General features: G+C 41.8%; 2 protein-coding genes across 4 annotated transcripts; one reads left to right on the top strand and one right to left on the bottom strand.

Moving 5' to 3' along the window:
- The first annotated feature begins 443 nt into the window (after positions 1-443).
- On the top strand, positions 444-19731 carry Dhc1 (Dynein heavy chain 1). Its single transcript, XM_069133831.1, has 33 exons — positions 444-542; positions 650-880; positions 982-1127; positions 1203-1426; positions 1498-1775; positions 2113-2286; positions 2610-2839; positions 2921-3120; positions 3185-3408; positions 3493-3668; positions 3731-3913; positions 3983-4381; positions 4459-4706; positions 4808-5071; positions 5137-5312; positions 6124-6384; positions 6452-6680; positions 6886-7559; positions 7649-8454; positions 8562-8769; positions 8850-9236; positions 9324-9496; positions 9602-9968; positions 10070-10264; positions 10341-10479; positions 10741-11017; positions 11086-12888; positions 12975-16552; positions 16638-16864; positions 16958-17269; positions 17367-17818; positions 17913-18207; positions 18278-19731. The coding sequence occupies exons 1-33, from the start codon at positions 444-446 to the stop codon at positions 18662-18664; spliced, it is 14022 nt and encodes a 4673-aa protein (XP_068989932.1). The 3' UTR covers positions 18665-19731.
- On the bottom strand, positions 19326-22788 carry LOC124212145 (protein Loquacious). Of its 3 annotated transcripts, none has more exons than XM_046611923.2 (3): positions 22645-22788; positions 21185-21537; positions 19326-20717 (listed from the first exon to the last, which is right to left on the bottom strand). In XM_046611923.2, the coding sequence occupies exons 2-3, from the start codon at positions 21527-21529 to the stop codon at positions 20043-20045; spliced, it is 1020 nt and encodes a 339-aa protein (XP_046467879.1). In that variant the 5' UTR covers positions 21530-21537; positions 22645-22788; the 3' UTR covers positions 19326-20042. The 3 variants fall into 3 exon arrangements, with proteins under 3 accessions (XP_046467879.1, XP_046467878.1, XP_046467880.1); XM_046611922.2 differs by having other exon boundaries at positions 22540-22768; XM_046611924.2 differs by lacking the exon at positions 22645-22788 and adding an exon at positions 21618-21636.
- Positions 22789-23057: the final 269 nt, after the last annotated feature.

Below are 23057 nucleotides of genomic sequence, written 5' to 3'. Positions count from 1 at the left end.
CCTGAATTTATTCTGATTTCTTGAAAGTCTGGAACACATCGAAAAAGTGTACCGACGAAAGATGTGAAGAACAAGTATTCACACGAAGGGCTAATGATCATTATACCCTAACCAGCCATACCAATCTTTGAACGCTGATGACATTACGACGTTTCGTAACATCTGCTTTTTGTAGGAGGTGTTAATGAACGACTTTTCGAACACACTGTATAAAGAGAATGGAAACGCCAAATGGCGCGTGGGTGATGTGTCGGGGGTGGTGCCAGACACCGCGTCAGTCCCGAACCCTCTCATGTTAGTTCAGAGTAGGGTGTTACCCCCTTCGCCCCTCACGGCCCTTGCCTATGGTCGAGAGTGAGACCTCGGGAACACCTAACAATTTCTCCTCAGTTATGTGGCGTAGTCGTGTGCCCGAGGAACCCTGCATGACAAAGTTTTGAGGGATGTTTGTTCATGGTCCACGTCGAGTTTATTCCGCTGAATCTTCCGACGAGTCGGAAGAGGGAAGTGGCGAAGAAGGAGGTCCTGGAGATGTTCTTCAGGTCATTTTTTTCGAGATAACAGAACGGAGAAAAAATTGAAACCAATTGCTTCTGATTTTCATTGGGACGTGTTAAACTTTTCAATCGTCTGATTTGTCGTCTTACAGAAACGCAGGGAAGAATGCGAGCGAAAGGCGCGACGTGGCGAGATGGATCCTCGTCTGGAGTTCGCGTTTCAGCTTCTCATGGATGCGACGGGACTCCCACGTAACGAGGTCATGGATCACGTATTCGAGGGGGATATGCTCGATGAAATCAACCACCTGTTCATGCCGCACATGAGATGCACCCTTGTTTGGTTTTACCAAGAAGTAGAAGAACCAGAGCCTCAACTTCCGGTGGACACGGTATGTTACGATCTTCACTGCTCTGCAATATTTTTGTGTCCAACCAACCAATTGTAAGAATATCGATCATTCTCTACACGTGTTGGCATCAGGGTCCAACGAAGACTGGCGGCTCAAGAACAGCACCAGCGGCCTCGGTACCCAAACCTAAAGAACCCAAAGAGCCACCGAAAAAAAAGTTGTTTCTAACAGACGGATGGCAAGTGCCTTGCTCTGGGATTTGTATATACATGTTTCGGTGAGGTTTTTCATATTTTCTTGATCATCTATTATCTATATTCTGTTGAAAATAATTTGTAAATTTATCGGGTAGCATCAACACTACGAAGCAACTACCAGAAGAAGGTTTTCACCGAGATCTTTACACAGGGATAATCGATGCCATCGCGGTTGGAATGGTCCCCTCTATACAGAGAATCGTGGAACATGTCTTCATGGATGCCTTGGCTCATCCCGGCATGGAGGACGAGGATGACTGTCCAATGATCAAAAGTTTATTGCTGCCTGGGCTGAGGTCATTCTGCAGTGCTTTGAAAGGTTAGGAGTTTATGAGAAATATAATCTTATAGGAATTTTGTTATTCACTCAGAACTTGTGGTTTTATGCAGTGTGTGAAGAAGTGGCGATAGAGGGAAGTATATTCGACGATGGAACGACCTTGATGGTAGATGTGCACAATTTCGAGGAGGCCAAAGCTTTCTTAGCGAAGGAAGGCGCCGCCGGCCAAGTCGAGCATAGAGTGAAGTCATGGATCAAGAAGTTGAGAGATTTTATGTTGGAAAGTAAACAAGTCAGAAGAGAAAATGATAACTCTGGACCCCAACAAGAGTTGGAGTACTGGAAAAGAAGGGGTGCGCAGTTTAGTCAATTGACTAGACGATTGCAGGTACAGTATACTTGCATTAGACAAACTTTTATCTGACGCAACAAGTTCGGATGGTTGGAAGGCTGGCTATCGAGGATACAAAGTTTTCTTCTTTCAGCAAACTGTTATACATGTATCGAACTTGGTTCCAATGTAATTTTCTCTCCGATCACGAGGTTTTTTCCAATCTGCTTCAATGCAATATTCGTCTCTGAAACACCGAAACGCCAGACCAAGTTCCTAGGCCATGCATTCCTCAAAATCTCTAGATCTTATCGAAAACTATGATTAAATCAGATTAAATACAGTTCCACAGTATTTCTACCACGAAAGTCATTTATCTCTGTACTCATTTCAGGAGCACGAAGTGCGGATGTCTTTACTCTGCCTGCAAGTGGCTCGATCAAAGACGATTAAAGATTGGGTAGAAGCTGAAGACGAGGTCACATATTGTTACAATGAGTCTAAAGACAACGCAAAGTATATTCAAGCGATGGAGAAGTGTTGTCATTGTTTGTATCTTGACGATCCGGTAAGCTATTCACGTTTCGTAATGACCAATTGTAGTAGTGTTTGGTATTACTAACTCTTCAGATTTAATATTGTGTTATGTCTGCGATAGATGATTTAATTATTTAGGTTCTTCCTCCACTCAAAGTACCATTACACCGGAAGGTGTTGAGTATATAAAAACGAGTCATGGTTTTATAAGTAAAATAGAATTGATGCAGAAGATTGCTTCGATGCTATTTCTTCACAGTCATCAATGTTCAAATGACACTTATACCTAGTCAAACGTGTGAACCATTTATGTTTTGAACGTATAATGCTGGAAGTAAAAATTATATATTTCAGGTAAAAATGAGGGACTCTCTGGTATCCTTGCTCCAAACCGTTCGCCTGATATACAGTGTGTCTCGATATTACAATACTTCAGAGAGAACTAGTTCTTTGATGGTGAAGATTACGAATCAGATGATCGCGGCTTGCCGAGAGTATGTGACGAAAAGAGGCCGGGAAACTGTATGGGGACAAGACAGGGCGGCTGCCAGATCAAAATTGAAACACTGTCTGCGTTTGAATAAGTGAGTACTCACAACGGAAATCGAGGGTTTAAATGTACTGCGATAAAATTGTGCTAATGGATGAATTTGTAATCTGAACAGAGCCTACAGAGAAACTTACCGACTAGTTCGGTGCTCACCTGCAGTCACGGAAGAAGAGTTCCGCTTTTCTGAAACCCATGTGTTTGGTAGATTCGATTCATTCTGTGCTCGGATAGGTAAAATTCTGAAAATGTTCGACCTGATCGAGGACTACCAGAGACTGTTCGAGCGCCGAATGGAGGGATTACTTCTCGGCGAATGTAAGAAGTTTTGGTTCCGTTCCAAGGTATTTTCAAGGTTGATTAATCGCCGGATATCTTTTAGCGCTGGACGAAGCCATGAAAATATTCGAGGAAGCCAAAAAGTTGGCCACTAGTAAATCGTACGACTATCTCGACCCAAGAAACGTGGACTTCGACGTGGATTACGATGCTTTCATGGCCAAGACTAACGTACTGAAGGAAAGCATCGGCGATATAATCGAGAAGAATTATGCCGACGTGTGGGAAACACCTCAGGGTATCAGGTTTCTGACGAGATTCGAGAAGGTAAGCGCGCAATACTGAAAAAAAAAACAAATCGGAATTTACCGCTTACTTCCAACTCATCTAGATTCGTTTATTCCAATACAGGTTAGCGAAAAGATCCCTCTGACAAAGCTGGACGAAAAATATATTCTGGCTGTTCGCTACTGTGACAAAGAAATAGAACGAACCCTAAAACTCTTTAAGCGACAAAGGGACGATCCACCGCTTCCCAGACACATGCCACCAATCGCTGGCCGTTTAACTTGGGCCAAGTCCTTGAAGTAAGTGAATAGAGTAAAAACAAATGTTCCGTTTGGTCAATGATGAACGTTACTACTTTTAGAGTACATTTAGACGATTTAGCGACATCTGTATCAAGTCACCCGGTGTTGAAGGCTTTGCCACTGACGGTCGATCTGGTGCGTAGATACAATCATGCCGTTGCAGCGTTGCTTCAGTATCAGGTAGACATCGCTGAGGTTTGGACGCACCAGAATTCCTGGATTGTGGAAGACTGCTTGAAAAGGTGAGTAGGTAACGTGGTGTTCAGTTTTGGACTTGAATTTATAATCGACTGTGACTCAATTTCGGTTAGGCCTTTGCTGACGATAGATCAGGAGTCGAGCAAGGTGCGAGTAAACCTTGAGAATCGCATCACTCTGTTGATTAGAGAAGCTGACTGTCTAGCGAAACTTCAATTGGAAATACCGATAGTTGCTCTAGCGATTCTCTCGAAACGGGAGCACTTTACCTTGGTCACAGATTCCCTGCAATCCATCATCGAGAATTTTGTCAGCACTGCACGCCGCGTTAAACTCGAAGTGAGACCTTTGCTGTTGCCTCACTTGGTAAGAGTCGCCTCTCTGCTAGGGCCAGGGCTAATTTCCCTGACTTGGACAAATCCAGCGTGGAAAGACTTTTGTGATAATACTAAAGAGGAGATTAAAACTTTCGACATATTGATAACAAGGGTTCACGATGTCTATACGAACAGGTAGGAAACCGTTTACTTTGAAACGTATTCAGATAAATGATAAACGACTTTTCAACGTGGTTCTTTCAATCCAAAAGAATTCTGCAAGTCTTGGCGAGCATGCAGAAGATCAGCCTCCATGCCTTGCCAGACGACGAGCCATGGGGTGTGGATGATTTTGTTGAGAGAACAGAAGAGGCCTGCAGAGCTGCGGCAGTTGACTTGCATCGAAAGAGTCTAATGGTAGAAGAAGCAGTTGAGGAAGTGTTAGAGTTGGTCAGAAATGCCGCGACCAGTTTTAAGAGTACTGCAGAGACCGATCAATTTGATTTCCTGAATCGCGAAGGTAATATTCAAACTCGCACAGAACTCTACATGAAGTAAGACTTCACTCTGAGTAAGAGCACTCTGAGAGTCGTTACATTCTCTAACGATTCAACAACTCAGACCAGGAGGGGCAGAACGGTTCCGACGAGGGCGGGCAACAACAGCAACAAGATTGGTCTGTGGTTTGGGCGTGTTTCGACAACCCGCATCAACTCTTGGCAACCCCCGGTGGCGGCCTTTCAAAAGGCATGCAGGAGATGGTGCGCAACGCCGTCTCCGAAATGAGAAGATACTATTCAAGAAAGGTCGTCGACGTTCTCATCAAAGTCACTCGGAGCTCTCTGGACGCACTGAGAAAAAGATTTATGCAAGAAACTGACAATGGTACGGATGACAAGAAGAGCGTCATTAAAGAAAAGCTTGAAGCTACTCGATGCTCGTTTTTACAGAGGATGTACCCCACCCGGTATTTTTACTTCACGCTACTCTAGTGATACCAGCTGTTACCGTACGACCGAACCTTGAACAAGTTCAAGATTCATTGAGTTCAGCGGGTAAATGTATCGCAGGAGTTGCTAGGGGTGTAGCGCAGTGGAATGCTGGCAAAAGCAAGGCGACAGAAAAGGTATGCGCATTATAGGCATATGCCAATAATCCCATCGATCTCTTCGACCTTTCATTGTAACTCAAGCAATTTCTGATCTATGTATGTACGTACTTCTAAATGTGCTTCTCTGAATCACCTTTTCTTACTACACTCTGGACTTTACAACTTATTTACTTAAGCTGATGCTTCGGAATGAAGTCTGCAGATCTTTAACTCTTCTGTAGTCTTGATTCTATTCTGTACTTATGTGGTTGGATGACCAGCCCAAATGGCAATTTCAGATGTGACACGTTATTTAGTGACGACACCATAACTGGGTATATGACCCCCTGTAGTTAACTTTGTGGAATGATCGTCTGTATTTATTAGTCGTTGTTTCACGTCGCATTGTGAAAAGTGTTTCTGATAACCCTAGATCAAGAAAAATTTAAATATGAAGAAATTTTTCACCTTTTCTATTCAATAGCAAAGCATTGTTAACAAGGCAGTCTTCGCAGATATACATTAGGTGAAATCAACGCCTGACTCCAATAATGGTAATCGGTAGGAGATGAACATATAAATGGCTTTGAAATTCTGTGGATTGTTGTAAGGTATTACATGTTGTAACTGAGATTCATTGTTTGCATCACCGAGTACTGTGTCTACTGTTCTCTATTTTCTCTTTCTATCTCACCTGTAATCTACTATTTTCTCTTTCTGTCTCACCTGTGGCATAACTCACCATCAACAAATGGCATGGTCTCTACGCTTTCACTGACTCTCGCTGTAAATACCACACTACTTCTGTGTACTGCACCTATTTCTCCACAATCGATGCTCATCGTAGCCCTCATGGCGAGGCCTTCCTGGAGTGCCTAAACGAAATTTATTTCACGTCGTCACGCTGGCTGAACAGGTAGCCGCTGAACATCAAGCTCGAGAAGCGGAGGATCCACGTGCCAGGCGAAGGCGCCTTTACAAAGTCGAGTCCGAAGAGAAGCCTGCTTTTCCCGTACAGCAAAGGAACTTTCATGCTATGGTCATGGAGAACAAAGAAGTTGTTAAGATGCTTTCCCTGCTAAGCTCATGTACCCAGGAGTTAAGACAGGCACGTGAAAATCGCATAAACAATTTGCTGATAAAGTTCTTTTCTCAAAAGGCTTTTTCTTTTACAGGATCTGACTAGTTTTCTTGAGCGCTGGAAACCTTACAAATTTCTGTGGAAGAATGAACGAACGGTACGAGAGTTATTGCAAATCGCGTTACCTGAGTTTGAGTCAACCCTGAGGAGACACGGCGAACTGGAAGATAGACTGGCCACTGAACCAGACATGGTTATTTTTGGCACGTCGATTGCCGTTTCGACGGAAAAGTTAAAGTACGGATTGTATACCGAGATTAAAGGTAAGTTTCACAGATTGAGGCTCGTGACACCTTGGCATTACAATAATGTTAGAATTGTCACAAAAATTTCTGCGAGTTAATTTCATTGTTGTAAAAATTGCTGTTCAAATAATAAAAAAATTTGGTACGTTAGTTTGCATGTCAATAAACTGTAAAACTGAATCAAGTACGCAGCGGCACTTGACAATATATTTCTATATTTCAGGATCAACGCACAAAATTGGTCAAGCAATGAAGAAGAAGTACAGGCGAGAGATGGAATACGTCTATGCCGTGATGAATGAGATGGAACGAAAGCTTGATAGGCAGATCCGCGATTTGGATGACGTTCGTTTGATCATGGACACGTTGAAAAAGATTCGCGAGCAAGAAGTTGACATGGAGCTAAAGATTGATCCTATTGAAGAAGCTTTCAATATCGTTACGCGGTACGAAGTTCCTGTTGACAGGGAGTGCTTGGAGCAGGTCGATAATTTGCGCTACACGTGGCAACAGCTTCAAGGACGAGCTTTGGAGAGTCACGTTCTATTGCTGACGTTACAGCCACAATTCGAAGAAGAATTACGGAACAACTTGGAGAAATTCCGAAGTGATAATGAATCCTATTGTGAAGAATACAGGCACTCGGGACCAATGCAGCCTGGCCTGACGCCTAGAGAAGCCTCCGACAGGCAAATATTATTCCAGAATCGATTCGATGGGATGTGGCGCAAGCTACAGACTTATCAGAACGGCGAGGAACTGTTTGGCTTGCCGACGACAGATTATCCGGAGTTGTCGCAGATAAGAAAGGAGTTGAATCTACTTCAGAAGCTTTATAAGTTGTACAACGATGTTATTGACAGAGTCAGCAGCTACTATGACATACCTTGGGGAGAAGTAAGTTGAAACGGTTGAAGTTACCTTGGTGCAATGGAACGGTGGTTGCTATATTACATAATCATGATACAGAAATGTTTTTTTGTCAGGTCAACATTGAAGAGATTAATAACGAACTGATGGAATTCCAAAATCGTTGCCGGAAATTACCGAAAGGCCTGAAAGAGTGGCCAGCCTTTTTCGCATTGAAAAAAACGATAGACGACTTCAACGACATGTGTCCTCTTCTAGAACTCATGGCGAACAGAGCAATGAAACCACGTCATTGGCAAAGAATCGTCGAGGTCACTGGCCATACTTTCGACTTAGACAGTGAAGGGTTTTGCTTAAAAAACATTTTGGAAGCTCCGCTTCTCAAGTACAAAGAGGACATCGAAGATATTTGTATATCGGCAATGAAAGAGAAGGATATCGAAGCGAAATTACGGCAAGTAGTGAATGAATGGTCGGCTCACGAGTTGACCTTCATGACCTTCAACAACAGAGGCGAATTATTACTGCGAGGAGACACCACTGCAGAAACTATCGGCCAGTTAGAAGACAGTCTCATGGTTCTTGGATCTCTTATGTCGAATCGTTATAACGCTCCGTTCCGTAAACAGATACAGCAATGGGTTTCAGATTTATCGAATACTAACGAAATATTGGAGCGGTGGTTACTCGTCCAAAACATGTGGGTATATCTGGAAGCAGTGTTCGTCGGCGGTGACATTGCCAAACAATTACCAAAGGAGGCTAAACGATTTAGCAAAATTGACAAGAGCTGGCAGAAAATAATGCAGAGAGCTCACGAAACACCTGGCGTCGTTCCATGTTGCGTGGGTGACGATTTGCTCAAACAGCTCCTGCCGCACTTGCAGGAACAATTAGAATTGTGCCAGAAATCACTTAGTGGGTGAGCATGAAAAGTATAAACAACAAAACTTGTATAAAATGGTGTAGAAATAAATGACGTACCTTGATTGATGCACGTATGAACAGATAAACATCGACTTATTACAGATACTTGGAGAAGAAACGAATGATGTTTCCGAGATTCTTTTTCGTATCCGATCCGGCATTGTTGGAGATTTTGGGCCAGGCGTCAGACTCCCATACAATTCAGAATCATCTTTTGTCAATATTTGATAACACCAGGTATGTGAGGTTTCACGACATCGAGTACAACAAGATGACGGCGATTATTTCTTCGGAGGGTGAATCAATTGTGGTGAGTAAGACCGGCTGTAGTTTTATCCGGTAATCTGTTCAGTTGAAGGCACGACAAACCGATGACGAGGCGTTTTACAGCTTGAAAGAGCTGTTCGAGCGGAAGGCTCCGTCGAAACTTGGCTGATGCAACTTCTCCAAACTTCCCAGCAGTCTCTACACTCTATTATCCGCCAATCTCACGCTATGATAAACGACCAAAATTTCAATCTGCTAAGTTTTCTTGACAAAATGCCCGCTCAAGTAGGGATCCTTGGTATTCAAATGATATGGACCAGAGATGCTGAGCTGGCGCTCATGCAGGCTAGGGCGGATAAAAAAATCATGGGTGAAACAAACAACAGATTTTTAGAGCTACTCAACACTTTGATCGACCAGACGACAAGAGACCTGACAAAAATTGATAGGATTAAATTTGAAACTTTGATTACGATACACGTTCATCAAAGAGACATTTTTGATATTCTGGTAAGACGAATTGATTAAACAACAGCTACATCGCCCAAACATTCAATGAATTCTCGGTAACGCAGTCATTCAACTTCCTGCTCTCAGTGCCGAATGAACGTGAGATCAGTCAATGACTTTGAATGGTTGAAGCAATGCAGGTTCTACTTCAAGGAAGACTTGGACAAAACTGCGATATTCATTACGGACGTTCAATTCACTTACCAAAATGAATACCTTGGCTGCACGGAACGATTGGTCATCACTCCACTGACTGACAGGTATACAATTCTACTTAAAATGAAACCGACGAGCTATCCCGAAGAAGCTCACACAGTCCAAAATTATGATTAATTTTATTTTTCATCGCCTTTAACCGATTTCAGATGCTATATAACTTTGGCCCAGGCCTTGTCGATGTCCATGGGAGGCTCGCCTTGTGGGCCGGCAGGTACTGGAAAGACTGAGACTGTCAAGGATATGGGAAAAACATTAGCAAAGTATGTCGTCGTATTCAACTGTTCCGATCAGATGGACTACCGAGGCCTCGGCCGTATCTATAAAGGTTTATCACAAAGTGGTTCTTGGGGTTGTTTCGATGAATTCAACAGGATCGAACTGCCCGTCTTGTCTGTCGCTGCACAGCAAGTTGCTGTTGTCTTGGCCGCGAAAAAAGAAAAAAAGAAACAATTTGTATTCACCGACGGTGATCAGATCGACATGTGTCCCGAACTCGGAATATTCATCACAATGGTAGAATTTTCTCATACTTGACATTGCAGTAACGACAATTCAATAATTGCGATACTCGTGCTTCAAAATTAATTGACAATTGGTTGTAATTTTTTTTACAGAATCCAGGATACGCGGGACGCAAAGAATTGCCAGAGAACTTGAAGATTCAATTTCGTACCGTAGCCATGATGGTACCCGACAGACAAATTATTATTAGAGTAAAGTTAGCCAGCTGTGGTTTCCTCGAAAACATCACACTGGCTCGAAAATTTTACACTTTGTACAAATTGTGCGAAGAACAACTCACAAAACAGGTACATCTTTCCTTTTACACGTCGTTGAGTAGAAAATGACAAAAAAATCCACATACTTTTCTTTAACATGTTGTAGGTTCATTACGATTTCGGACTGAGAAATATTCTGTCAGTTTTGCGAACACTTGGAGCATCAAAAAGAGTTAACTCGAAAGATTCGGAAAGTACTATAGTCATGCGAGTACTCAGAGACATGAATCTTTCGAAATTAATCGGTAGCTAAGTTAACTGTGAAAAGACGTTAAGCGATCACTCAAGCACTGTAGAGTAGAAAAGTTGCATAGATTCACAGAAAATGTATGTTATTTTAAACTATTCCTTTGCGAAATAAATCAATACATAATATGGACGAGATTCTTGAATACGCTTAATATACGCATAATATTTCTATATGCTTATAGATATATTCATACTTATACTTCTTTTTACATTTATGCACACAGAAAAAAAGTAAACAATGTACTTTGTTCTCACAGATGAAGACGAACCGCTGTTCATATCGCTGGTGGCTGATTTGTTCCCAAACCAAGCGCTTGAAAAAACAGCTTACCCGCACCTGGAGACAGCCATTGATCAGCAGGTGCAAGAAGCTGGATTGGTTTACCACCCTCCATGGGTCTTGAAATTGATTCAACTGTATGAAACGCAAAGAGTGAGGCACGGAATAATGACTCTGGGTCCTACTGGTGCAGGAAAAACTACGTGCATTCACACTTTGATGAAAGCTTTGACGCAATGTGGGGATGCCCACAGGTAAGTATGATTTTTCGGTGTTTATTATCTAGTGATATGGCACCATAACTATTTCCATCGATCTATAGGGAGATGAGAATGAATCCGAAGAGTATAACTGCTGCACAAATGTTTGGCCGGCTTGACGTGGCCACTAATGACTGGACTGACGGAATTTTCTCTGCACTATGGCGGAAGACTTTGAAGCTCAAAAAAGGGGAACACGTGTGGTTGGTCCTGGACGGGCCAGTGGACAGTATTTGGATAGAAAATTTGAATTCCGTGTTGGACGATAATAAAACCTTGACCCTGGCCAATGGAGACAGACTAGCGATGGCTCCTACATGTAAGATAATTTTCGAACCCCACAACATAGACAATGCAAGTCCAGCTACGGTATCACGGAACGGAATGGTTTACATGAGTTCATCGGGCTTGGATTGGAAGCCGGTTGTTACTGCGTGGTTGAAAAGTCGGGCGACTCTGGAAGAGGAGGTCTTCAGCGAAATGTTCGACCAATCATTTTCTCAGCTGTACGCTTGGAGTACGCAAAACTTGGTATTTTCGATGAGGATACTTCAGTGCAACGTGGTTCGTCAAATGCTTTGCCTGTTGGAAGGTTTGGTACCCCCGGAAGTTCCCGTTGAAGAAGACGAGGATGACGAAGACATCGAGAGAGATAAGCCACAGCCCATGTCGGCGGAGCATCTGAGACGGTTTTACGTTTTCGCAATGATTTGGGGTCTTGGAGCCTTTTTGGAAACTGCAGATCGACTCAAGTACGATGACTACGTGAGAACGAATTTGACGGCGTTCGACCTACCTACATCGGAAAAATACCCGAAGGCTACGGTCTTCGATTTCGTTGTCAATGACAAGGGGAAATGGGATCCTTGGGCGACTTTAGTTATGAATTACTCGTACCCTGATTACGCTACTCCAGATTATAGCAATATCTTAGTACCGATTCAAGATAACGTGAGGATTCAATATCTGGTCGACCTGATCGGACGTCAGGACAGAGCGGTTCTGTTGATTGGAGAGCAAGGATCTGCTAAAACAGTCATGATGAAATCGTACATGAAAAGAGCAAATCCAGAAACAACTTTGGGACGTTCGTTCAACTTCAGTTCTGCTACAACTCCGTATCAATTTCAAAAGACGATTGAAAGTTATGTTGAAAAACGACTTGGTAATACCTTTGGGCCACCGGGTGGAAAGAAGATGCTTGTATTCGTCGACGATGTTAATTTGCCCCAAATCAACGAATGGGGTGACCAAATTACAAACGAAATTGTCCGACAAACAATGGATATGAAGGGATTCTATTCCCTCGAAAAGCCTGGTGAATTCACAACTGTTGTTGACGTTACGTTTTTGGCTGCGATGGGACAGCCGGGGGGTGGACGAAACGACATCCCTTCGCGTCTGAAGAGACAATTTTGCATCTTCAACTGTACAATTCCGAATGACGCTTCGATCGACAGGATCTTCAGCGTTTTGGGCGAAGGTCACTATAATACAAAAAGGGGGTTTTCAACGGAGGTCAGGAGTCTCGTGAAAAAAATGGTACCGCTGACCAGAGTTCTCTGGCAAAGAACCAGAGCCAAGTTATTACCAACGCCAGCCAAGTTCCATTACGTTTTCAGCCTTCGGGATTTATCACGCATCTGGCAAGGAATGGTTGGCACACTATCAACGGTCATAGAGAGTGAAAGCGTTCTCATGCTTCTTTGGAAACACGAATGTACAAGGGTATTTAGTGACAGATTTACCTTGCTAACGGACAAGCAATGGTTTGATGAAGAGTTAGTCAACACCGTAGAAGAAGTACTGGGGACCAATTACGTACCTATGATTGATAAGAATCCAGTCTTCGTTGACTTCATGAGGTAAATACTCAATGCAGCTCACCAATGTGTACATGCTTGCGTTAATACGAGATTTCATCGCGCGTTTATTCAATTCTGTTTTTCAGAGACGCTCCCGAGCCGACTGGAGAAGAGGGAGAAGACGCTGACATGGAACTACCAAAGGTTTACGAACCTGTTGAAGAGCACCAAATCTTGAGGGATCGATTAGAAATGTTTTTATCCCAGTTTAACGAAATGCAGAGAGGGGCTGGTATGGATTTAGTTTTCTTCCCTGACGCCATGTTACATCTGGTTAAAATTTCGAGAGTCATCAGGCATCCAAGAGGGAACGTAATGCTTGTTGGTGTCGGTGGCTCTGGTAAACAGAGCTTAACGAAGCTATCGTCTTTCATTGCTGGATATAAGACCTTCCAAATTACATTGACTAGATCCTACAACGTGACAAACTTCCTTGAAGATTTGAAATTTCTTTACCGCTCGTGTGGCGCTCAAGGCAAAGGTACGACCTTCATATTTACCGACCTTGACATCAAAGAGGAAGGGTTCCTCGAATACTTGAATAACGTTTTGAGCTCTGGAGTCATAAGCAATCTGTTCACAAGAGACGAACAGGCAGAAATAATTTCCGAACTTACACCGGCCCTGAAAAGAGAAAATCCTAAGAGAACGTTGAACAACGAACTTGTCATGGAATACTTTCTCCAACGAACTTGTCAAAACTTACACGTGGTGTTCTGTTTCTCTCCAGTTGGTGAGAAATTCCGAAATAGAGCCCTCCGATTCCCAGCTCTCATATCCGGATGCACGATTGACTGGTTCCAGCCCTGGCCAAGAGATGCATTGGTCCTAGTGGCCGAGCATTTCTTGCACGATTTTGAAATCGCCTGTACAGATCACGTCAAAATGCAGTTAGTCAACGCATTAGGCTCTATACAAGATGTAGTGGCAGAAACTTCAACCGAGTATTTCCAGCGGTTCAGACGAGCCACCCACGTTACCCCAAAATCTTACTTAAACTTTATTGGAGGATACAAAAATATATACCAATTGAAACAGCATGAACTTGGAGAAGGTGCGAGGAGAATGGACACTGGACTTGCTAAATTAGAAGAAGCATCAGTGTCTGTAGAGCTGTTGAAACAAGAACTGGCTGTTATGGAACAGGAATTAGCACACGCGTCACAGAAGGCAGAGACCGTGCTTTTGGAGGTGACTGAGCGAGCAATGCAGGCGGAAACTTTTAAAAATCAAGTGCAAAAAGTGAAAGAAAAGGCAGAGGTATTGGTTGCCTGCATTGCCGAGGAGAAAGCGGTAGCTGAGCAAAAGCTGGAGGCTGCGAAACCAGCCCTCGAAGAAGCTGAAGCTGCCTTGAATACTATCAAGCCGGCGCATATAGCTACTGTCAGAAAGTTGGGCCGACCCCCGCACCTGATCATGAGAATTATGGACTGCGTACTGATTCTGTTTCAACGAAAAATCGGATCAGTCGTTCCCGATTCTACGGCCTTATGTCCAAAGCCCTCTTGGGCAGAGTCACTCAAAATGATGGCCAGTACAACGTTTTTGCTACAATTACAAAACTACCCTAAAGATATAATCAATAACGAAATGGTCGAGTTGTTGCAGCCGTACTTTAAGATGGAAGACTACAATATGGAAACAGCAAGAAGAGTGTGTGGAGACGTGGCCGGTCTTCTCTCATGGACCAAAGCCATGGCCTTCTTTCATTCAGTGAACAAAGAGGTTCTTCCACTAAAGGCAAACTTGACTTTACAAGAGGCTAGACTCAAAGTAGCTATGGAAGATCTTGCCAATGCGGAAAGAGAGTTGTCCGAACGAGAAATGGCCTTGCAGGCCGTTAAGGAACAGTATGACGCAGCTGTGTCAGAAAAACAACGTTTGACGGATGCAGCCAACGTGTGTCTTAGAAAAATGACTGCTGCTACCGCTTTGATAAATGGTCTGGGAGGTGAAAAAATTCGGTGGACACACCAAAGTCGAGAATTCAAAGACCAACTCGGACGATTGGTTGGAGACGTTCTACTAGCAACCGGGTTTTTGTCCTACTGTGGACCCTATAATCAGCAATACAGAGGTGGGCTCGTCAACTCTTGGATGGATATTTTAACCACTCGAACTATTCCGTTTACTAAAGACTTGAATATAACTAACATGCTCGTGGACTCTGCCACGATATCGGAATGGACCCTGCAAGGTCTTCCGAACGACGAGTTGTCCGTGCAAAACGCTTTGATTGTGACAAAGTCATCGTCATATCCCCTTCTGGTTGATCCACAGAACCAGGGTAAAATGTGGATAAAAAATAAAGAAACGTCGAATGAGCTACAGATAACATCTCTCAATCACAAATACTTCAGAACTCACTTAGAAGACAGTTTGTCACTAGGAAGACCGTTACTTATTGAAGATGTCGCGGAGGAACTCGATCCCGTTATTGACAACGTATTGGAGAAAAATTTCATCAAGTCAGGTTCTATCGAGAAAGTAATAGTTGGGGACAAGGAGTGTGATGTTATGCCTGGTTTCATGCTCTACATCACAACTAAATTGCCGAACCCAGCGTATAGTCCAGAAATATCAGCAAAGACGTCAATCATCGATTTCACCGTAACTATGCAAGGGTTAGAAGACCAGCTACTCGGTAGGGTGATTCTGATGGAAAAGGCTGACTTGGAGGCTGAACGTGTTGCTCTATTCGAGTCAGTGATGACGAATCAAAGATCAATGAAAGAGCTTGAGAGCACTTTGCTGCACAGATTGACCTCCTCTGAAGGTTCGCTGGTAGATGACGAAGCTCTGATTCGTGTTTTGCAGGAAACAAAATCGACCGCAGAATCGGTTAGTGAAAAACTGCAAGTTGCTGCATTAACGGAAAGGAAAATCACGATAGCAAGAGAAGAATTCCGTGCAGTAGCTGCTAGAGGGTCCATCTTATACTTTCTCATAGTTGAAATGAGTAACGTGAATGTGATGTACCAAAACTCTTTGAAGCAATTCTTGACTATATTCGATAACTCGATAACGAAATCGACTAAGAGTGCAATCACTAATGAACGGATAGACATTATTCTCAGACATCTGACCCTTGAAGTATGGGGATTCACATTGCGGAGTTTGTACGAAAGGCACAAGGCACTTTTCACGCTCATGCTGGCAATGAAAATAGACTGCCAGCGCGAGGCGATCTCCCACGCAGAATTTATGGCATTTATAAAAGGAGGAGCGTCTCTGGATCTCAACGCAGTAGCGCCAAAACCGTTCAAGTGGATACTGGACATAACTTGGTTAAATCTGGTGGAAATCAGCAAGCTCGAAGTATTCTCTGAAGTGTTGACGAAAATCGAATTCAACGAGAAAGAGTGGCGGCAATGGTATGAAAAGGAGAAACCCGAAGAGGAGGAACTACCTTGTGGTTATCAAAAGAATCTCGACGTCTTCCGGAAATTACTGTTAGTCAGATCGTGGAGTCCTGACCGAACTCTTTCTCAGGCGAGAAAGTATATAATAGAATCCCTGGGCAAAGAGTATGGCGAGGCGAGAATTTTGGACCTAGAAACTACGTGGTCGGAGTCAGAACCAAGAAGTCCTCTCATTTGCATTTTATCCATCGGGTCAGATCCAAGCCCGCAGATAACTGCGTTAGCGAAACAAAAGGATGTTCGTAAGTAACATGACACACTAATGAACGGTGAAAGTTGATACAATGAAATATGCGGAACGTGTTTAACAATTTACTCGTGCTACAGAACTCAGATCCGTTTCGATGGGGCAAGGGCAGGAATTTCATTCTCGTAAAATGATCAGTGATGCTATGGCCACCGGAGGATGGGTCCTCCTGCAGAACATTCATCTGTCTCTTCCTTTCTGCACTGAAGCTATGGACGCTCTGGTCGAAACCGAGAACATTCATGAGTCATTCAGACTGTGGATGACGACGGAAGTTCACGCGCAGTTTCCAATTGGTTTGTTACAGGTAGGTCGGAGTAGGTACATATTTTCTTTCGTCGACAATAGAAAAAATCGCTACCGTGAGTAACCATTCTCACATCTCTCTACTCAAATGCAGATGGCCATCAAGTTTACAAACGAACCACCGCAAGGCATAAGAGCAAGTTTGAAGAGGACGTACCAGGGGGTGACACAAGATGCTCTAGATTACAGCACGCAGGCTCAATGGCCACCGCTTTTATACGCTGTTGCATTTTTGCATACCGTTGTACAGGAGCGAAGAAAATTCGGACCACTAGGTTGGAATGTGCCGTACGAATTTAACCAGGCGGACTTCGCTGCGTCGGTGCAGTTCATTCAAAATCATTTGGACGATATGGATCCTAAGAAGGGAGTCTCTTGGCCGACAGTATGCTACATGCTTGGAGAAGTAGGAAATCGTTACTGATTTTCGTTGATTATGATACAAATAAATTTTCCACAGCGGAGTTGAACACGAATTTTCATGCATAATTGTTTGACGACAGGTTCAATATGGAGGCAGAGTAACAGATGATTTCGATAAACGTTTATTGACAACATTTACGCACGTATGGTTCTGTGACGTTTTATTACGACCAGGGTTTGAATTCTATCACGGTTATCGCGTACCTCAGACTCGAAACCTGCAGGGGTACATTGATTACATAAACAGTCTACCAGTTTCCGATACGCCAGAAGTATTTGGACTGCATTCGAATGCGGACATAACTTACCAGATAAACACCGCAAAAGGAATACTAGATACAATTTTGAACGTACAGCCGAAAGAAGGAGGCGCCCAAGGTGGCGAGACGAGAGAAAGCATCGTTTACAGGCTGGCTGATGACATGCTATCGAAATTACCACCCCAGTATAACGCATTTGAAGTTAAGGAAGCCCTGCAAAGAATGGGAGCTCTACTTCCGATGAATATTTTCCTGCGTCAAGAGATCGACAGGTCAGTGCTTGTGCTTCGAAGTTCATTTCTACGTTCTTGCAGACCATGTTTACAAAGAAGATAACAAAGTAGTAGCCAATGGATTTCATTCCAGGATTTCGCGTGTGATAAAGGAAGTCCAATCGACTCTAAGCGATCTCAAATTAGCCATCGATGGCACTATAGTAATGAGCCAAGGCCTTCGGACATCGCTAGACGCGATGTACGACGCTCGCATACCCGAAAAGTGGCAAAAGATATCGTGGGAGTCTGCAACTCTGGGATTTTGGTACACGGAGCTGTTGGAAAGGGATGGACAGTTTAGGCACTGGTGCGCCAACGGTCGTCCGAACGCTTTCTGGATGACGGGATTCTTCAACCCTCAGGGATTTCTAACCGCAATGAGACAAGTGAGTTGATTCGCGTATACTATTTGCGAGGCTGAAAGGATATCATAATCGGCTAAATCCATTACAACAGGAAGTGACCAGAGCGCATAAGGGGTGGGCATTGGATTCGGTGGTTCTTCAAAATTTGTTAACCCGGCACAATAAAGAGGACGTGAAAGAACCCCCACAGGAGGGAGTTTACGTCCATGGTTTATTTCTGGAGGGTGCATCGTTGGATAGGAAATCAGGAAAGTTGGTAGAGAGCAAACCAAAGGTGCTTTACGAACAGATGCCAGTTATATACATATACGCAATAAATACAACGGCTGGAAAAGATCCAACGCTCTACGAGTGTCCGATTTACAGAAAACCTCAGAGAACTGATCAGAAATACGTCGGATCAATCGACTTTGAAACTGATCATAATCCTCGGCATTGGACTCTGAGAGGAGTCGCGTTATTGTGCGACATAAAATAAAGGACCATGGGGTAATAAAAACTTACATACATGTATACATTACGTGCAAAGTTGGAATAATTTCATGTAATTAGCAAAGTTATTTACGTGGACTGCATAATTGATACATGGATAGTATTTAATTTTTATAATAACTACTGGAAGGAACAAATCATGCGTACGTACATGTCGCAGGTAAATTTCAATTTCGGACTGAGTTATCTCAAGTAAAGTAAATTAATTTTTTGCGGTTACAATTATAACGTACACACACATAATGTTACATCCTGATACGAAATAACATCAAAATTCATTCACACATATATATTTTTTTTTTTTTTTACAAAATTCATATTTAAAATTATCTGCGTTCAAATTTGAAAAACGCGACTAAAACACTATATTAAATTAATAAAATAATTCGATGTACAAATTCAACGTCTGTGCAAATATTATACTATTACTTAATTGTAAACGTACTTGCGGTGTATACGACCAGATATACACGGCATATATCTTAAACTACTTGAATAAAGAAATCCGTGGAATAAATATTCATGTAAATATTGGACACGTAATATTAACCAGGTGATTAAATATTCATTTCATGTAATATCTCATCAATCATTCAATTTGGTACCTGTTTTACTATCAAACCGTGCCACTTGATAAAAAGCTATCGATTTACTGTACATCAGCGCTAAGCTAAGATAAAATATTTCATACACATGAAATACAATACGCACATTAGAGCGGTCCTTATTTGGGTTATTTTGTTAAAAAAACAGATATTTTAAAATAAATTTTGACCCGATTAGGTGGACACTATGACTATTAAAAAATGTGCCAAATAAGGACCATAATAATACAAGCAAATCGTAAATAAAAATGTAATTCACTGTAAGTAACTTTTTATATAGTAAATCTCAAGAATATTATAACAATTGTAAATTTTTTATAGAAAACATTTAATTGGATAAATACCGCTGTAAAAAAGATTTACCAAGCAACCGAGAATTCTTGCACACAAAAAATTGTAATGCAAATTTATTTCTCTGTTTATAGAAGTATTATATCATAAGCTTTGAGGAGCACTTAAAAAATTCTACATTATAGTCACTGTATAATCTCTCTCGTCATTTTATTCAAAACAATGGCTATAAATCGAAATGTCAACGCATTTTTATATAGCTGCACCAAGAAATAAGTCGTCTAGTCACTGCAATTAAAAATCATCATTAATGTATATATATATATATATGTATGTATATGTATATATTCGATTGCAGCAAGGCGGCTTCCATTTTGCAGCTTGTAACTGTACATTTATTTCATTCAACGAATAATCTTGCATAGTGCGATAACCGACGTTCGAGCTTTTGCTGCCAGTAATTTGAAATCATACTAGCAGCATATGCAGAGTAGTGGCTACTTTAATAATGGCTCCGATTTTTGCTTTTTCTTCTTCATCTCCATAGTTCATTTCGATTAATGCTGGACTCGTGTCCAAGCTTAAGGCCGCAACGTAACCAGCGTTATTAGTCGTGTTCAGGCGAATTTCGTTCATCTCAATATTTAGAGGTATTAATATTTCTCTAAACTTTGAACGTATTGTTTCATACGACGATTCGCTATCAGACTTCAACTTGGCATCATTAATCAAATTGACAAGCTTTCCGATTGCCTCGTACCTAACATTATTTTCTAAGGTATTCTTCACTTTTATATGGTACTCAGATATTTTTACTCCCAAATTAGGCTTTTTTATAGCCGGCAATTTAGTTAATTCGGGATACTGGGATATTGCTACATTGTCTAATTCATCATCATACGCAGTTTTCTCGTTTTTCATATAGATGCTAATATCTCGGATTTTCCCAGCGACTACATCCGTGATGCGATCCATCATCTTCTTAGCGGCCTCATGTTTTGCCTGTCGCTTAGTAGTCGCAATACCTCGTTCTACAAAAGTTGAAACTATGCAATGAATTGTAAAAACTCTTGCATGAGGTGGCCCAACGTCGCTAACATTCTCGTAGCGAGGTTCTTGCAAATTGTTATCTGCACATAGTTCCTGAAAATTGAACACTCGTAATTTTTTATCTATTGTCCAAAATATCCACAAGGAGCAGTTCTTATTGAATTCAACAAGAATGCGAATTTTCATCCTGGTCCCTGTTGATTTTTTTGCCTTTTTATACAATTCAGCGTTACAAAGTGTCAGTCCTAAATTTTTAAAGAATGACTCATAAAGAAAGTTTTTAAAAACTCGAAACTTTCGTACAAAAGAGTGAAATTGTTTTACGATAACATTTTTCATAGGTCAGTCAAATTTCGAGCAATACGTTGCTCTATGAACTCGAATTTCAAAAATCTGATTTTTTGCATGGGTGTCATGAGAAGACCCTAGATTTAAAAAATCCGTAAACATTTATGGTTGATCCTTTCAGAGTGTACTTGAATTGTATCGAAGTATAAAAAACTTGGAAGGGATCGTGAATTCAGTTCTTCTATTTGATGCGTTCGCAATCACAAGTATACCTGCAATGTTCCTATTGCGTTGATAAATGCCATATTCGACGATGTTTGTGCTGCAGTGGGAGCCTCCGCTGTTGAAGAATTATGTTTCGGTGACTGAGCCGGGGATGCCGGTAGTTGGGGATAACCATTTACTTTAGCAATAGTTTCTAGCATTGCTTTGGCAGCTTCGTGTTTGGCATCTTTTTTACAACGTCCCATTCCAGTTGCAGAGAGACCGTCACACGTAACTTGATAGGTGAAAGTATTCTCATGTGACCCGCCTCCATTGTGGATAAGCTCATAGTTGGGTATTGTACATTTTTTCACCATCATCTCTTGAAGAATGGACACCGGAGTTTTGCTCATTTTGTAACCTGTAATTTCAGAGAAATTGATAATTTTGTAACAGGATATCAGTTTCAAGTTATTAAAACAATATTGTGAGGATACAAACTAGCTTGATATCTTCTTCAAATGGCTATTCAAGTATCACTGTGCTGACAAACATGTTCAATCGTTCCTTACTTGGAATTTTTACGTTTCAGTACTTCTATATTTCTGTACAATTTATTTATATTAGATTACATGAGTCTGGAAAAAGAGGCTAGTGCAGAAATCCAGGATTTTAGTAGTAAAAGATGAATAATAAAAACTACTGTCGTTGCATTTATTAAAAAATTATACGTTGCATAGCAAACGAGTGTCAGTGCATGCTTGTTACACAACTAGACCAGAGTCTCGGTGACTATATCTTAATATTCTACTCCTGTAAAAATATTGAACCTAACGATAGGCAGTCATAAGCCCAGCAGGCTGGTTTGAAGCAGAGCGATAATCAGCATCGATGTATCAATGTTCATTGTTTACATCAGTATCTGTTGGCGCGTTGATACTCTTGACAGGCTTCAATGTAACAAGTGTCATGCGCTTACACTGAACCGACAAAGGAGACTGAAAACAATTCAAGTTCGAAGAATATGATAACGGACGTATTCGTAATGAGTCGCGAGCATGTTTTACTATGCCCTAGAAAATTTGAGTCTCCATGTAAGGTTGAAATGTTGTTCCGTCGAAACTCGGTACCGAAACTGGAGCGAAATGAAGGAAATACGAACAACTGTGCCAGGTATGCAGCTGCACACTGCTTTCCTAACCTAAAAATGAGTAGGTTCTGCTGACACTGATATTCGGTTCGTGTATGCAACTTAAACGTGGGAAAATGTGAAGTGAGCTCTTTTTCCATCATGATATTCGCAGACGTGACATTTGTCATTCTCAAAGATCGTATTTGGGTTGATTCCGATCGGTAAGTTGAATTCTGATTTCAATTGAAATTCATCAGTAAATTTTATACTGTATGAAGTAAATTTACTTACTGTTTTTGTGCAAAACTACTGGCAAGGATTTTATCACTGATTACAAGCGTATCGATGGAGAGAATCGAGAAATTTTGAAACGACACACTTGTAACCTCAACTTACAAATTCTCTGGCGACAATCATCTGGGAATCCCACGGTCAGTAGGATCGTCAGAATGGGTCAAAGACTTGTTGCCATGCATTTCTTAAAGAACAGCGTTGCCATTATCAACTGCAAGGCATTCTGACGAGAGGATGCGTGCATCGGAGAAAACAGGAATGAATATTCTATAGTTGGTTCTTATCGACCGAGGGAAATGTCACTAATTCTCACTATTAGCAAAACAGTTATCTGCAACGGCTACGGACTACGTTAATTTAATCGCACGATTATTCGAATTTACGAAAATGATTATCAATTGCAACAATGTTACCGAAGCATGCATCATACAATTGTTGGTTCAGCAGCATGAGCGATAATTTTTTGTCGACGACAGGTATTTGATAAGTCCAGTTTGACAGTCAACCGTCCATTT

The sequence above is a fragment of the Neodiprion pinetum genome, chromosome 2 (genome assembly GCF_021155775.2).
Source record: "Neodiprion pinetum isolate iyNeoPine1 chromosome 2, iyNeoPine1.2, whole genome shotgun sequence".
NCBI lineage: Eukaryota > Metazoa > Arthropoda > Insecta > Hymenoptera > Diprionidae > Neodiprion > Neodiprion pinetum.
The sequence above is the reverse complement of the archived record's forward strand: the minus strand, read 5'-3'. Positions and strand labels throughout refer to the sequence as shown.